Below are 14,029 nucleotides of genomic sequence, written 5' to 3'. Positions count from 1 at the left end.
CACCCGCACACACACTTATTCCAGATCCACACATCAAAGTCACAAAATGCTGGGTCAGCGGGAAGTTTGGAGAGCGCCTAGGCCAGCCCCTTACTTTACAGATAGTGAGTCTGAGACAGGCTTCTGCCGCGGTGGGAAGGTCCTTCGGTTCCAGCAGGAGGGGCAGAGGTGTCCATGACTCCGCCTTCTCTCCTTCTGTATACCTCAAGCCTCGCCCTCTCGTGGGGGGTTTGCGCTCTGACTACGTCCGTTTCAAGGGTGACTACACCCCTCCTGTCTCCAGCCTCGTTTCTCCTTGTGACCTAGTCCTCCACTTTGGCTGGGCCCATTTCCAGACAGCTCGTGGTCCTAACTCGTGTTCCAGCCTCTGCTTCTTAAGCTCCACCCTTCTTCTCATTTGGACCCGCCCCCTTAATCCCATGGCCACGCCCCCACATTCTCCCACAAATTCCACCTCTCAGTAGAAAGGGGAAGGAACTTAAGAACTACAATTCCCGGCAGACTTTGCGAAGTTCTCGCGTATTGCGAGAAGACACGTGCGCGGAAGGAGCCAGCAGTATCTGGCTGCAGAGCTGGAGTAGAGGGGACTAGTGGTAAAAGGATTTGATGGAGAGGGGGGCGAAAGGGGTTCAGAGCAGGGACGGCTCCTAGACGGAGGGCGGCTCGGAGGTCCCGGCCGGCTCTCCGCACATCGGGTGCTGTGCTGGTCCCACACCCTCCCGGATACGCATTAGGGTTTATTAGTCAGTTGTGAGGTTCATAGAGTCCGCCGTCAGCCCTCTGAATCCGCAGATTGAGCACTTGACAGTGTTGGGACGCAGGGGATTGGTATGTTGTGTTCAGGATGCCAAGAGAACCTGTCTTTTGATTCGGGGTTCATCACTTAGAGGTTCATTTTAGGATTTAGGTTCAGCATATTTATCGGGTTTGGATTTATCAAATGCAGATAAAGGTTAGTTTAATACTTGAAGTTCACTCTTAAGACTGTAGTTAAGTATTTGATGCTCATCAGGAGTTGAGGTTCAGTATCAGGGTTCACTGTTGGGATTCAGGGCTTAATATTTAGAATGAGGATGGGCCAACTGGGAAATCAGTGGCTTGGGGTTTTGGTTTTTTAAGGTTTGGGGTGTGAGAAGGAAGTCTGTTGCTGAGTTTCTGAGCTTGCTGAGTTGGTGGGGAGAGGGGAGTCTGTTAGGGGTCAATGGCAGTGTATGGATTTCAGAATTTGGGAGGGATCACTGTAGGTTTGAAGGCCGACTGGAATGAGTTTGGGGTTTGAGATGTGGTGTTGTGCCCAGCAAGGAACTATATTGAATGAATCTTGGATTTACATCCTGGGAGAGAGAGGACTGGGTGTTGCTATTTTGGGTTCAGGGTTTGGTTGGGTATGAGTGGGGTCCCTGGGTTGGGTATGAGCCTGACTTCTCTGGGATTTGAGGTTTAGGTAGCAGCCGCTGTCATGCTTAAAGCTGTGATCCTGATCGGAGGCCCTCAAAAGGGTGAGGAGCTCGGGAAAGGCGGGGAGGAGGTTGGGCCGGACTGGTCGGTGGGGTGGGGGCAGACGGAGGCAGAAAGCTGAAATGTGCCCCTCTTTCCTCTCTCAGGGACCCGCTTCAGGCCTTTGTCCTTTGAGGTGCCCAAACCCCTGTTTCCAGTGGCAGGGGTCCCTATGATCCAGCACCACATTGAGGCCTGTGCCCAGGTAACCTAATAGGCGCCCCTCTTGCACCCCACTTCCCTCTCATCTCCTTCACGCCGTATTTCCCCCTTTTCCAGCCTTGACCTCTTCCCTCCAGGTGTACCTCCAGGGACCACCTTTTACAAGTGACACTATGAATGCCCCTCCCCCCAGGCTGTGCACTGCAGCTGTCTTGTTGTCTTCTCCTAATCTAGTCTATCATCTGGCCCCTCCTTGCTTAGATTTCACTCCTATATTTAAAGCGTGGAATGTGAGATTAGGCAGGAATCTTAGAGACAACTTAGAGCCAGTCACGTGGGAAACCTTCATGATAACAAAGCACAGAATCACACTACCCTTGCTCACTGTGGAGTTAATTTCTTTATTGCTGTTGGTGCTGGGACTGGTCAGGTTTTGATTTGAGCCCAGTCTCTGCCTGCTAAAAGGAATTGAGCAAATTTCTCACCCTCGATTTCCTTATTTGTAAAGTGGGGTGATTAGACCTACTTTGTGGGGTTGTGAAGCTTAGAGATATTTGCAAAGTAAGTAGCACAAGGTAGGAGCTTGATAAATGGCATCCTTACCTCATGCTGATCTTAAGCTCAAATTGACAGATAATAATATGAAGGAAATGAATAGATTATCCTTTAATGCAGCTTGGTAGACAGAAATCTCCTAGGGTGAGCTTCACTTTAGATGTGGAGGTGGGGGGATGGGTTGGCAAAAAAGTTCATTTGGTTTTTTCCATAAGATGGCTCAAGTATTGCTTAGTTGTCTTTAATTTCATTGGAAACAAATTTGTTAGATTGTATTGTGACAGCTGTCATATCAGTGTGCATTTATTTTTTTTATTTTTAAAAAGATTTTCTTTTTAGAGAGGGGGAAGAGAGGGAAAAAGAGGGAGAGCAATATCAATCTGTGGTTGCCTCTTGTGCACCCCCCACTGGGGATGTGGCCCACAACCCAGGCATGTGCCCTGACTGAGAATCAAACTGGTGACCCTTTGGTTTGCAGACCAGCACTCAATCCTCTGAGCCATACCAGCCAGGGCCTCAGCATGCATTTAAAAAAACTTATCAAAATTGGGGAAATTTTGTGTAGCCATTTGAATACTGAAGATAGAAGAAAATACACATTTTTGGCATACTATGTGTTATTTCAAGAAAGGTAAAAACAACTGAAACACAAAAAGACTTGTGCAGTGTATAGAGAAGGTGCTGTGACTGATCAAAGGTGTCAAAAGTGGTTTGCGAAGTTTCGTGCTGGAGATTTCTTGCTGCACACTGCTGCACGGTCAGGTAGACCTGCTGAACTAGACAGTGATCAAACCAAGGCATTGATTGAGAACAATCAGCATTACACCACACAGGAGATAGCCGATGTACTTAAAATACCCAAGTCAATAAAGTTACTGGTGAAGATGAAAAGTGTGTATTTTATTTTATGGGGGGAAAAAAACTAAACAAACTTTTCTGCTAGCCCAATGGAATAATAAAAGATTCAAAGATCAGTGACTGAGACTTGTTAACTTCCTCATTTTCCAGAGAAGAAATCAGGCCAGCTTGGAAAATGAGTGCCCAGGGCCACAGCTGAGACTGAAACTGTGGTTTCTGGATTTGGGGCCAGCACCAGGGATTTCTCCCCCTTGTCATTCCTTCCTATAAGATGTTATTTTCCCCTTAACCTCTTCCCTTGTCCTCAGGTCCCTGGGATGCAGGAGATTCTGCTCATTGGCTTCTACCAACCTGATGAGCCGCTTACCCGGTTCCTAGAAGCTGCCCAGCAGGAGTTTAACCTTCCAGTCAGGTCAGGTGTTTGTGCGCATGTGCTGCATGGGGGTAGGGGCGCCCTAGGCATCTGAGTCCTGTGGGATGGGTTGAGTCAGCATTTGCCAGAAGTCACCCTCACACACTAGGAGGTTTCTCATTTGGGCATTCCTGAATCTCTGTATATATTGAGTTTCTCTATGGGCCTTGGGCAGGTGTATCCTAGGAATGGGAGGGGTCGGTTCCCAGGCTCAAGGTATCTGTCTCCTGTTATCTCACTGAGATGGCTCTGGGTTCGCTGGGGACAGGTACCTGCAGGAATTTGCCCCTCTGGGCACAGGAGGTGGTCTCTACCATTTCCGGGACCAGATCCTGGCCGGGGGCCCTGAGGCCTTCTTCGTGCTCAACGCCGACGTTTGCTCCGACTTCCCCTTGAACGCCATGTTGGCTGCCCACAGACAGCAGCCTCACCCTTTCTTGCTCCTGGGGACCACGGTGAGGGACCCTGGATGGCTGGAGGGGGTCGAGGGGGCGAGCCAGAGAGGTTCCTGGAATGCAGGGAGTTGCAGTGGGAATGGGCGTCAGGAGGGAAGGGTGCTAGAAACCCCAGCAGTGGTGGAGGTGGCTGTGGAGAGAGCCCCCGAGCCCTTCGGCTGCTCAGAAGTAGGAGGGGAGGGCAGCTGTCAGGCGTTCTCACCCCAGCTGAAGGCTTGTCAGTGTCGGAGCTGCAGCGCTGCGTGCCAGGTGCCATAGGGGAGGGAAAACAAGAAAGAGAAAACAGACCTTGCTGCCCTGGAGCAGGCTGGTCCCTGTCTCATGTGTCTGTCTTTCAGGCTAACAGGACACAATCCCTCAGCTATGGCTGCATTGTAGAGAACCCACAGACACACGAGGTAAGAGCAGAGAGGAGGCCCGGCTGGCTGCCTCTTCTGTGTGTCATCATTCTCCCACTCCTCAGCCTCCAGATAGCGCCTGAGCCCTGTGGGGTGGGCCCCAGTCTCGTCAGACAGGCGGGGCACACCCTCCGTTGTTCCTCCTTGTCCCTTTAAGAAAGATTGGTGCAGAGGTAGCAGCTAAGTGCCACGGCACAGTGCTCCAATGGACGTACGTGCAGGGTGCTATGGCAACATACAAGGGGGCCCAACCCAGCCTACCTGGGAGAGGGTGGGGAGGGCTCCCTGGAGGAGGGGAGGTGTGAAGCGAGTTAAATTTGTTAACATAAAGGAGACAGGGGTTGCAGGCAGAGGGAACGGTATGTGCAAAGGCACGGAGGCAGGGGCCAGTGCCTCCAGCAGGATGGCAGTGGGAGCATACTCGGCAGGGCCTGGGGAGCGGCGGGGATCTCTGAAACTCCCTGCCCTGGAGTCTAGCTGACTTTCATACACCCCTCTGGTTTGTTCAAGTTTTAGAATTAAAAATATGTGCGAACACACACACGAAATTTTGTTAGGCACTAGCTAGGTGTGAGAGAAACAGAACCAGAAAGACACAATCCCTGCCTCTCAGGAATGCTCAGTCTGGTGGGAGAGTCAGAAACCAACCATTGCAAATGACGGAAGTGCCGATGCTGGTGAGGCGTGGCCGGAGGACAGGAGTGCCCAGAGCTGAGACACTAACTCTGGGGCCGACAGACAAGGGTGGGCTTAGAGAGGGAGTGACGGTGTCAGCTGGGTTTTCGAAAGTGAACTCTTCCAGGTGGAGAGCTGGGGAAGGGCGTTCCGAGAGGCACCCGCATGCAACGGCGTGGGGCTGTGTTCTGGGAGCACTGTGGTGGAGGGGGGGGCCGGGAGGGAGAAGGCACGTAGTTTGGCTTTCCCTTGAAGGTGAAGCTGAAGGGCAGTGACAAGGTGTGCTGTGCCGTTCAGGACGACCCCCGTGGCAACAGGGAGGACCTGGAGACGTAGAGGGTCTGTGGGGGTGGTGGCTGTGGCCCCTCCTCTCCTGACCCCAGCCCGCCCCCTCCTCAGGTCCTGCACTACGTGGAGAAGCCCAGCACCTTCGTCAGCGACATCATCAACTGCGGCGTCTACCTCTTTTCCCCGGAGGCCCTGAAGCCCCTTCGGGACGTCTTCCAGCGTCACCAGCAGGACGGGCAACTGTGAGGCAGACCCCATGGCCCCGTGACCCCATGTACCCCGGGCTGCAGGCCACAGACCCTCCCCCCCTTCCCCCGCCCCCTGCGGGCTGCCTCTCACCCTGCTCACCTCCCTCCTCCTTTCTCTCTTCCACTTGTCATCTCCAGCTGAGCTTCCCCAGTCCCTCCCCTTCTAACCTCATTCTGTCCCTCTTCTGTATCCATCCCAGTTGCTGCTCTGTCGCCACCTGCCCACTCCCCTTCTGGTCCATTTCTTTCAAGCCCCGAGTGTCCCCGAGATGTCTTCCAGAACAGACGGCAACGCACACACTTGGGCGCACACACACACACACACACACACACACACACACGCTCAGGCTGAGGAAGCTCACCACCAGCCACGGTCCCAGGGAGGTCCCCCTAGGCCCGGGAACTGTCCCCTTCTGTGGCTCCCCTGCCTCCCTCCCCTCTCCCGCCTCCTCCGTCCATGGCCATCTTTTCACTCCCCGCCATGTCTCTGCTTCTCTCTCCATCTCTCCTGGCTTCTCTGTCTCTGCTGAACTGGCACCTCTACCATCTCTCTCTCCCTCTTTCTGTGACTGTCTCTGCCCTCACCAGCTGCCTTCCTCTTGGGTGAGTCTGTCTGTGTTTCACTCCATCCAGCGAGAGGGAGGGACCGGAGGTGGGGGTCACAGGTGGGGGCGGGAGGAGAGCGGGATGACTGGGAGAAGCCAAGTCTGGCCGAGCGCCTCCTAGATGTGGGGCAGGATGGGCGGCAGGTCCATGCCTGGGGCTCCCCTGGGGTAACCAGCCCCCCAGCCGGGAGAGGAGGGGGCTGATGTACCTAAGTGGTGGGAGAGCGTCCTGGGATGTGAGCATGTCTTCAGAGAGGATCTGACCACACCTTTCGAGGTGGTGGGGTTGGTTGGTGCCCTTCGACCCCCATCCCCAAGGGACCGTGTCGGCCACCCAGCTGGGTTCTGTCGGGGAACTGATGTCAGCGCCCCACGCCCTCTGCCAGGGAGGACTCTTCAGGCCTGTGGCGGGGGGCGGGCACCATCCGCCTGGAGCAGGACGTGTTCTCCGCCCTGGCCGGGCGGGGCCAGATCTACGTGCACCTCAACGACGGCATCTGGAGTCAGATCAAGTCTGCGGGGTACGGGGGAGGCCCCTGGGGGGGGAGGGCTGAGGGTTGGGACCTCAGGGTGCCGGGCCCTGAGCCCCTGCTCCACGTTGTGGTCCCCAGCTCAGCTCTCTACGCCTCCCGCCTCTACCTGGGCCAGTACCAGCTCACTCACCCAGAACGCCTGGCCAAGCACACCCCCGGGGGGCCACGGATCCGAGGTACCACCTCCCCACCCTCCCCGCCACCATTCTTAACCGCTGCCCCAAGCCCAGCCCCCTCTGCCCTCGGAGCTGCGACTCCTGACCTCAGAACCCAGAGGGACAATCTCCACCCCTGCCCTCCCTGGACCACGTGTGGTTTGGGGTATTTGTCCCCAGGTCCTCTCTTCTGCTTCTAGGAAACGTGTACATCCACCCCACGGCTAAGGTGGCCCCCACGGCTGTGGTGAGCCAGGGCGCAGGTGGCGGGGAGGATGGGCTGGGGGGACGGGGTGGGGGGCGTGGTGGGGGTTGGATATCCCCTAAGCCCGCAGTACCATCTCTGCTTTGTCACGGCCTTTCATGTGGCCTCAGCGGGTTCCTTCCCCGCTAAGAGGGGGTTGGATTTGGGGTCTTCGAGCCTCCCCAAGGCTTACGGTCCATGTTCCTTCCCACAGCTGGGCCCCAATGTCTCCATCGGGGAGGGCGTGACGGTAGGCGAGGGTGTGCGGCTCCGAGAGAGCATTGTCCTCCACGGAGCCACGCTGCAGGTAGGGGCCTCAGCATGTGCAGCGGCCCAGTGCCCCAGGGGGTGGGGATGGGGGTGGGGGTGAGCCCCGGCTCTCGTCTGGTCCCTTCTCACCCCCCCAGCTCACATGCTGCTGTTTGGCAGGAGCACACATGTGTTCTGCACAGCATCGTGGGCTGGGGCAGCACCGTGGGGCGCTGGGCCCGCGTGGAAGGCACCCCCAACGACCCCAATCCCAATGACCCCCGAGCCCACATGGACAGTGAGAGCCTCTTCAAGGACGGGAAGCTGCTGCCGGCCATCACCATCCTGGGTATGGCTTCCCAGGGGGGTTTCGGGCCGTGGAAACCTCCACAGGTGATACAGGTGGGCTCTGGGGGCAGAATTGGCGCGAGAGAGCGAGCGGCTGTGTTTTCCTTCTGCAAACATTTACCTAGGGCCTGCTGCGCGCCGGTCCCGGCGTGAGTCCCTGGGGGCAGGAGGCCAGGGCCGGATGGGCAGGGAGGGCTCCCTCCTGACGGCCGTGGCCCCCGGCTCCCTGCCCTGACCTTCTCCCCCCACGGCCGCCTCTTGGTGCCCTCGCCCGCACTGCAGGCTGCCGCGTCCGGATCCCGGCTGAGGTGCTCATCCTGAACTCGATTGTTCTGCCGCACAAGGAGCTGAGCCGAAGCTTCACCAACCAGATCATCCTCTGAAGGGGGCTGCCAGAGCCCCCCGCCCCACTCTTACCCCTCCAACCTCTGTCCAGAAAGGACCTGGGGGAGCCAGGCAGAATCGCCACAGGCCGGGAGCAACGTGGGTGGGCCGAGAACTGCTGGCCCCCCTCTCCGCTCCCTAATAAACCCCAGGAACCTTGGAGCCAGCGCGGACTCAGCTTGTGCCTGGACTGGGTTGGGGGTGGAAGGGGGGGCAGCTGAGTCAGGCCCCCCCCCCACATTAGCATTTAAATTGGAGTCGTTGCTGCGGGCTCATGAATAATGAATCTGGAGCCCTGGTAACTCTCCCCCTCCCGCAGCCTCAGCCTCGGTGCTGCGGCTCCGGAGTGAGGCCCTCAAGGCTCCCAGCCTGGCGGCCCCGCCTTCAACCCTACCCTGCTGCTGCTGCCGCCGCCAGCCCGCCTCCCTGTTCCTCTTCACTGGGCCTGGCTCAGGCCCCGGAGTGGAGGGCCTTCTGAGGGAATGACGAAGGCTTGCAGTTGGGCAGCAGGGCGCGGGCGGCAGGCACAGGGACTGGGAGCCACGGGCTGAGATTGGATCGCCCGAGCATCCCGTCTCCAGCCCTGGCCCAAACCCCAGCCCGGGCCTGTGTCCTGCTCCGCCAGCTATATCTGCTCTGAGCCCGGCTTTCGGCAGGGTGGGGGCTTCTCCCTCGCCCACCCGAGGCCTGGTGTCTTCTCTTCTCCCCCCCTGGCAGGCAGGGTGGCCCTAGCTGGTGCCTTCCCCCTGCAATCACAGGAGGCAGCGCTGGTCTGGGATGGGAGGGTCCCCGGCACTGCAGTGGAGTACAGGAGGTCCCAGCGTCCCACTCCACATTCCTGAAACCCCAGAGGAACCCAGTTCCGCTCATGTTTGCCCATGACCCCCACTTGCCCCTCCTGGTGCCCCCCCCCTTCCCCAGCTGTGGGTGCGGTGCTTAGTTGCCAGATGAGCTGGTAATGATCGTAATCTGCTAATTGAGAGGAATCTAATTACCCGGAGAGAATGGGGGGGCAGGGGTGGGTGGGAGGGAGGAGGGAGGGGGTCCTGGCAGCAGGCAGGGGTGGCAGGCAGCAGGGTGCTGGGCCTCGTCATCAGCACCAGGGGCTGGGACAGAGCCCAGGATTTCAGAGCCTCATAGCCAAGCGGTTCGGAAGATGAGCTTTTTGGGGAGCTGGGCTGAGGGTGATGGGGGGCACTGGGCTAGAGGCCACCTCCAGGCCCTCAGGCCCTGCCTGCTGTGGGAGAGCACCTGTGAGGTGACCCAAGGTTGTAGCAGCCCTGACCCCCAAGCTGCTGTGACTTGGCCCCTTCCTGTCCCCTCAGATCCCCGCCTCCAGCCCGGGGCTCCCGTCCTGTCCGCCGGGGTTGGGAGGAGGCTGCAGATGCCTACTCTGGGCCCAGGGTCAACTCCCTGAGGCAGAGGCTGGCAGAGGGGTGGGCAAGGGTCTGGGTCCCTTCCCTATCCTCCCCCCCCCCCCCGTCCTGACCCTTCTGTTCTGAGTGGTTGGCAGAGGCCATGGCAGCTCCATCATAAATATGATAATTTAATTATTTTCTCAGCAAAACACCGTGAAATCCAATAAGTCTGTGTCAGGCCCAGGCCCTGGGGACCCCCCTCTGAGGCCCAGTGGGGGCGGGGACACGGTGGGGAGCGGCAGTGGGAGGGGAAGGGGTCAGCCTTCCAAGCGGGAGGGGGCCAGTGACGCCGAGGTCTGGGTAACATGCCCCCCAGGCTGACAGAGTGTTTGTTTGTATACGCTTGGGTGGATGGGGTGGCTGAGAAAGAAGTTGTAGTTCCCCGCGACCCTCCTGTGCAGCCCTATCTGCCCTGGGAGGGACCTAGAGCCCCCCCCCCCCCCCATCCATCCCTGAGGATACCGCGCAGGCCCAGGGTGTGGGAGGGCCCTTCCCACATGATGTCTGGGACCTCGTCCTTGTAGGCTTGGGAGGGTGCTGGCCCCCTGGAGAGGCTGAGAAGGGAAAACTGAGGGAACCGGGGTGGGAAGTGGGGGAGGGATGCGGGGGAGGGGTTTGCTCCTGCCATTAGTGCTTTTCTCGGTTTCCATAAAAAGATTATTCTGTAAAATCAGCGAGGGGGAGCGAGCTGGGGGCCAGGGAGGGGGTAGGTCCCTGGCACGGAGCTGGATGGGGTGACAGGGGAGGGGAGCTGGGGATGGGGGCCGAGCGGAAAGATCTGGATGGGCTTCGGGAGCCATCCAGGGGGAGGGGCCAGGCTGAGAACACAGATTGCCAGGAGTGGGGCAGCGACAGGGCCTTCATCTCCTTCCTGCCCCTTTGGTGGGGTTGCCCTGGGCCCTAGTCCCACCCCCCTCTCCATCCTCCCGACACCCACCCCCCAGCATTTAGCATCCATTATCGGGGGAGCAGATTGCAGCCCCCTCCCCCTCTCTGGGAAGCAGGCACAGCTGGGGCCCCGCCACATCTGCCGCATCAGCACGGAGCACAGCTGGGTGTGCCCAGAGCCACGGTCCCCACAGCACAAAGGGGGGCGGGGGCCAAAGAGAGCCGGAGCCCTGAGACAGACACACTGACACCTCTGCCAGCAGACACACAGCCCTGGAGGTGAAGCTACGCCCACCACCACACACGCTCCCTCGCCTGCGTGCAGAACGAACTGACAAACACGCAATTACTCGGCCCCACCCGCCGCCCCCGCTCCCCTCCCCCCGCCCCCTCCTACTCCTCCTTTTCCTTCCCTCCAGGTTCCCCTCCGTCACCACAGCCACCTCTGAGCTGCCCCAGGTTCTCGTCTGGAACGAGCCGGGGCCTCACCCTCCCCAAGCGCATGCTTCTGGGAGCCTTGGAGGGCCGGAAGGCTGGGGATGATGGTAAGGGGCTTTCAATTCAAGGCGTGAGCCTGGAGAAGCCTCCCTCCATGTCCATACCCCTCCCCGCAAACAAACTCCCTCTGAAATGCTGGTCATTGCCACCTGGGCGTGATGAGGTCTCCACCCCAGGACCGGCTGGCTGGGGACTCTCTTCCCATTGACCCTGGGTTTCGTTGGCCACCTCAAGGAGGCGCTGTGGGCCCTCCCCCTACTGCCAGGAGCTCAGCGGCTCCCAGCGCTGGCCTCTGCCCCTTGCTCCCACCCAACGATCTATCAGTTCCCTACCCTCAGCAATGCACCCATCTGCTTAGCTCTGCTGCCCCTGGCATGGGCGGGGGGTGTGGCTCGCCAGTGATGGACACCCCCCCCCCCCCCCCCGCAGAAGAGATGAGTCGAGGTCCCTTCCCTCCTCCCTCTTTCCTAGGCGATCACCTCTTGGCTCCCGATTAAAGCCTGCCCCTTTGGCAGCCCTCCTCTCCCCCACTCATCTCCTCGGGCCTGATGTCTTACCCTCAGCGCTCTCCGGCCTACCTCCCCACCCCCCTTCCGGGTCCCACGCCTCGCCCCCGCCCCCACCCCTCAGAGCCTTAATCCCTGCTGCTGCTGTGCTGCCTTATCTGTTCCCAGCAGCTTTCGCTGCTGCAAAGCCCTCTCCCCCTCCTCTTCTGGATCTTCTCCCCCCTCCTTCCCGGCTCTTTCTTCTCTCTGACCAGCACCGCACCCCCCACCCCCACCCTGCCTCTGCCTCTCAGGACCCGTGACTGCTCCCGGCTGACACCAGATCTGCACCCCAATGCCCTCTCTCCAGCCTCAGCTCCGAGGTTGCCAGCCACCCACCCACTGCTTGGCTGGCCTCTCCCCCACCCCTCCCCTGCAGGCCCCACAGACTTGGTCAGTTTCTGTGCAGCCAAGATTTTTCATCTCCTTTCCCTGTGCTCCCCTTTTCCTGGCCCCCTCAGTCTTGGACCTGGTCTCTTTCAGTCCCCGGTGACCCCACTGTCTCCACGTGGGCATCCAAAAAGGGGGCGCCACAGGAGAGGGGGGTCACGGCTGGGCCGGCCCTAGGACAGGGGGGTCTGGGGTGCAGAGTGCTGGTGGGCTGTGGGGGCAGGGCCTGGTGGTGGGGCGCTAACCCTCCTAAGTTGCCTCAGATCACGTCCGGGCCTCCCCACCCCCCTTCCTTCTCTGGGACTCTCATTAACCGCTTCTCCTGCCTCGTCCGCAGCATAAATAACCCAGATAAATCAGCCGCGGTCCGCCCCCCGCCTCTCGGCCCCCGCACACAGCCCGTTTGTCACCGCCGCTCGCTCGCCAGCCAGGGCTGGCCCAGTCCCGGCCTCCGCCCCCGTCCCTGCTCCTCCCCACCCACGTCTGTCCCACACTGGCTCATCCCTCGGTCCGCACCAGAGCAGGGTCCGGGACAGGCGCTCGAGTGTCGGGGGTGGCACGGGGGCATCCTCTGGCACCAGGAGGAGGCTGGGGACTCTCCCTAGGAGAACCCTTTCTAGGAGTTTGGGGGTCATGTCACTTGTGATTGGGGACACCCAGGGGAAGAGTTGGGCCCACAGGTGGCGGGAAGGGGCAAATGCGGCTCAGCCCGAGGGTCTCCCTGTGCCAGGAGAAGAGGCAGAGCCCCAGGGGCCCTGAGCTAGAAGGGCCTGGAGGTGCCCTTGGAGCACCCCGAGCTGCATCCTGGGAGGGTCTCCGGGTTCGCCTTGGGGCCACTGTGCTCAAATGAAACCTTTTGCCCCCTCCCAGGTGTCTGAGTCAGAACGCTTCTGCTCTCCCTGTCACCCCCCTCATGCTTCTGTCCGCCCCCCCATGCCCTGTACGGATGCCACTCTAATGTCACCTCTGAGTCCATCCAGCGTCTTCGCTGTCAGGAAGCCTAGTTCATCCCCTGGGGGGTAGGAGGGTGGAGGATTGGGCTGGGAACAAGTCCAGGGATGGGGGCAACTGGAGGACACAGGACGCCTGGCTGAGGCCGCACAGCCTGACCCTGCAGTCACGCCCTGCCCCCACCCCGGTGGCCCCCTGCACCGGGCACCCACACTCCCAACTCGGGTCCCCAACAGCCCTTCCCACTTCGATCACACCCAGTGCGGGTTCTGGCCGGCAACACTGGCCCTGGTGCGCGCTGCAGGGTGCAGCTGGTCCCCTGGGAGTGGGTGGGGGGAGCAGGGAGGCGATGGGAGAGCTTGGGCGCTGGGCTGGGGGTGGGGGCGGGGAAGAAGCTGGGCCGGGCCCCAGGGACCAGCTGGGCAATGAGCCGGGGAAGCAGCCAGGAGGCTAAATGAGGGAGATTATCACCCAACTGCAGCCGGGCAGAGAGGGAGGCAGGCAGGGAAGCGGGGAGAGGGAGGGGAGAAGGGCCGGGGGCCAGAGAGAAAGAGGGTGTGGGGGGCTAGGGAGAAAACAGGAGACACCGGAGGGGGGCGGGATTGACCAAAGGTTGGCCCGAAAGGCTGTTGGGGAGACTCCCACTAAACCCAACCGGGATTCCTGGGCACCTGGGAGGCTAGTGATGGGGACCTGGGGACAACTGCAGACAGCTGCCTGGGGGGCAACGGTGGGGGGTACGTGCTGGAGCTGCCTGCCCTCCCCCCACACCAGGTCAGCTCCCCACTTCACTCCCGCCAGAGGTCGAAGGCTCCCTGCCAGGCTCTCAGGAGGACAGAGGGTGTGCTTGGGGCTCCCGGCAGAGGCCAGTGTGTGGGGGGGGGGGGGCGTGACCCTGTGATCTCGATGGGCGGCAAGGCGAGTTAGGGATGGGCCTGGGGTCCAGGGCTGCCCCGGGCGCTGGAGAAAGCTTGGGGGGGCGGGCAGCTCCCCACTTTTCTGGCTGAGCCCCGGACTGAAACAACCTTAAAAAAAAAAGCAATTAAATCACCTTTTTAAAAAACTCGGTAAAGAAAAATCAATACTGGGAGAAAGGGGAAGAAGAGAGCGGCGCAGGGAGGACACGGCGGTGGGAGAGGAAGCGCGGGAAGGGTCCAGAGGGGAAGCGCAGCGGGGAGGGGCCTCGCGGGGGGGCCGCCTGAGCAGGGGGCAGGGTGCCCACTCAGCGGCTGCTTCCAGTGTCAGCCCCGCTCCCCCGTCGGGGACCCCACCG

General features: G+C 60.0%; 1 protein-coding gene across 6 annotated transcripts; it reads left to right on the top strand.

Annotated features, from left to right (window-relative positions):
* Positions 1 to 503: 503 nt before the first annotated feature.
* GMPPA (GDP-mannose pyrophosphorylase A) lies at positions 504 to 8,233 on the top strand. Of its 6 annotated transcripts, none has more exons than XM_036022811.1 (14): positions 504 to 593; positions 1,439 to 1,499; positions 1,605 to 1,702; positions 3,381 to 3,484; positions 3,753 to 3,939; positions 4,278 to 4,337; positions 5,412 to 5,542; positions 6,137 to 6,151; positions 6,540 to 6,674; positions 6,765 to 6,862; positions 7,042 to 7,088; positions 7,300 to 7,392; positions 7,515 to 7,683; positions 7,965 to 8,233. In XM_036022811.1, exons 2-14 carry the CDS (start codon positions 1,460 to 1,462, stop codon positions 8,063 to 8,065), a joined length of 1,278 nt encoding a protein of 425 aa, XP_035878704.1. In that variant the 5' UTR covers positions 504 to 593; positions 1,439 to 1,459; the 3' UTR covers positions 8,066 to 8,233. The 6 variants fall into 6 exon arrangements, with proteins under 6 accessions (XP_035878704.1, XP_035878707.1, XP_035878706.1 ...); XM_036022814.1 differs by having other exon boundaries at positions 538 to 593; positions 1,445 to 1,499; XM_036022813.1 differs by having other exon boundaries at positions 545 to 720; positions 1,443 to 1,499.
* Positions 8,234 to 14,029: the final 5,796 nt, after the last annotated feature.

Source organism: Phyllostomus discolor, chromosome 4 (genome assembly GCF_004126475.2).
Source record: "Phyllostomus discolor isolate MPI-MPIP mPhyDis1 chromosome 4, mPhyDis1.pri.v3, whole genome shotgun sequence".
NCBI lineage: Eukaryota > Metazoa > Chordata > Mammalia > Chiroptera > Phyllostomidae > Phyllostomus > Phyllostomus discolor.
The sequence above is the reverse complement of the archived record's forward strand: the minus strand, read 5'-3'. Positions and strand labels throughout refer to the sequence as shown.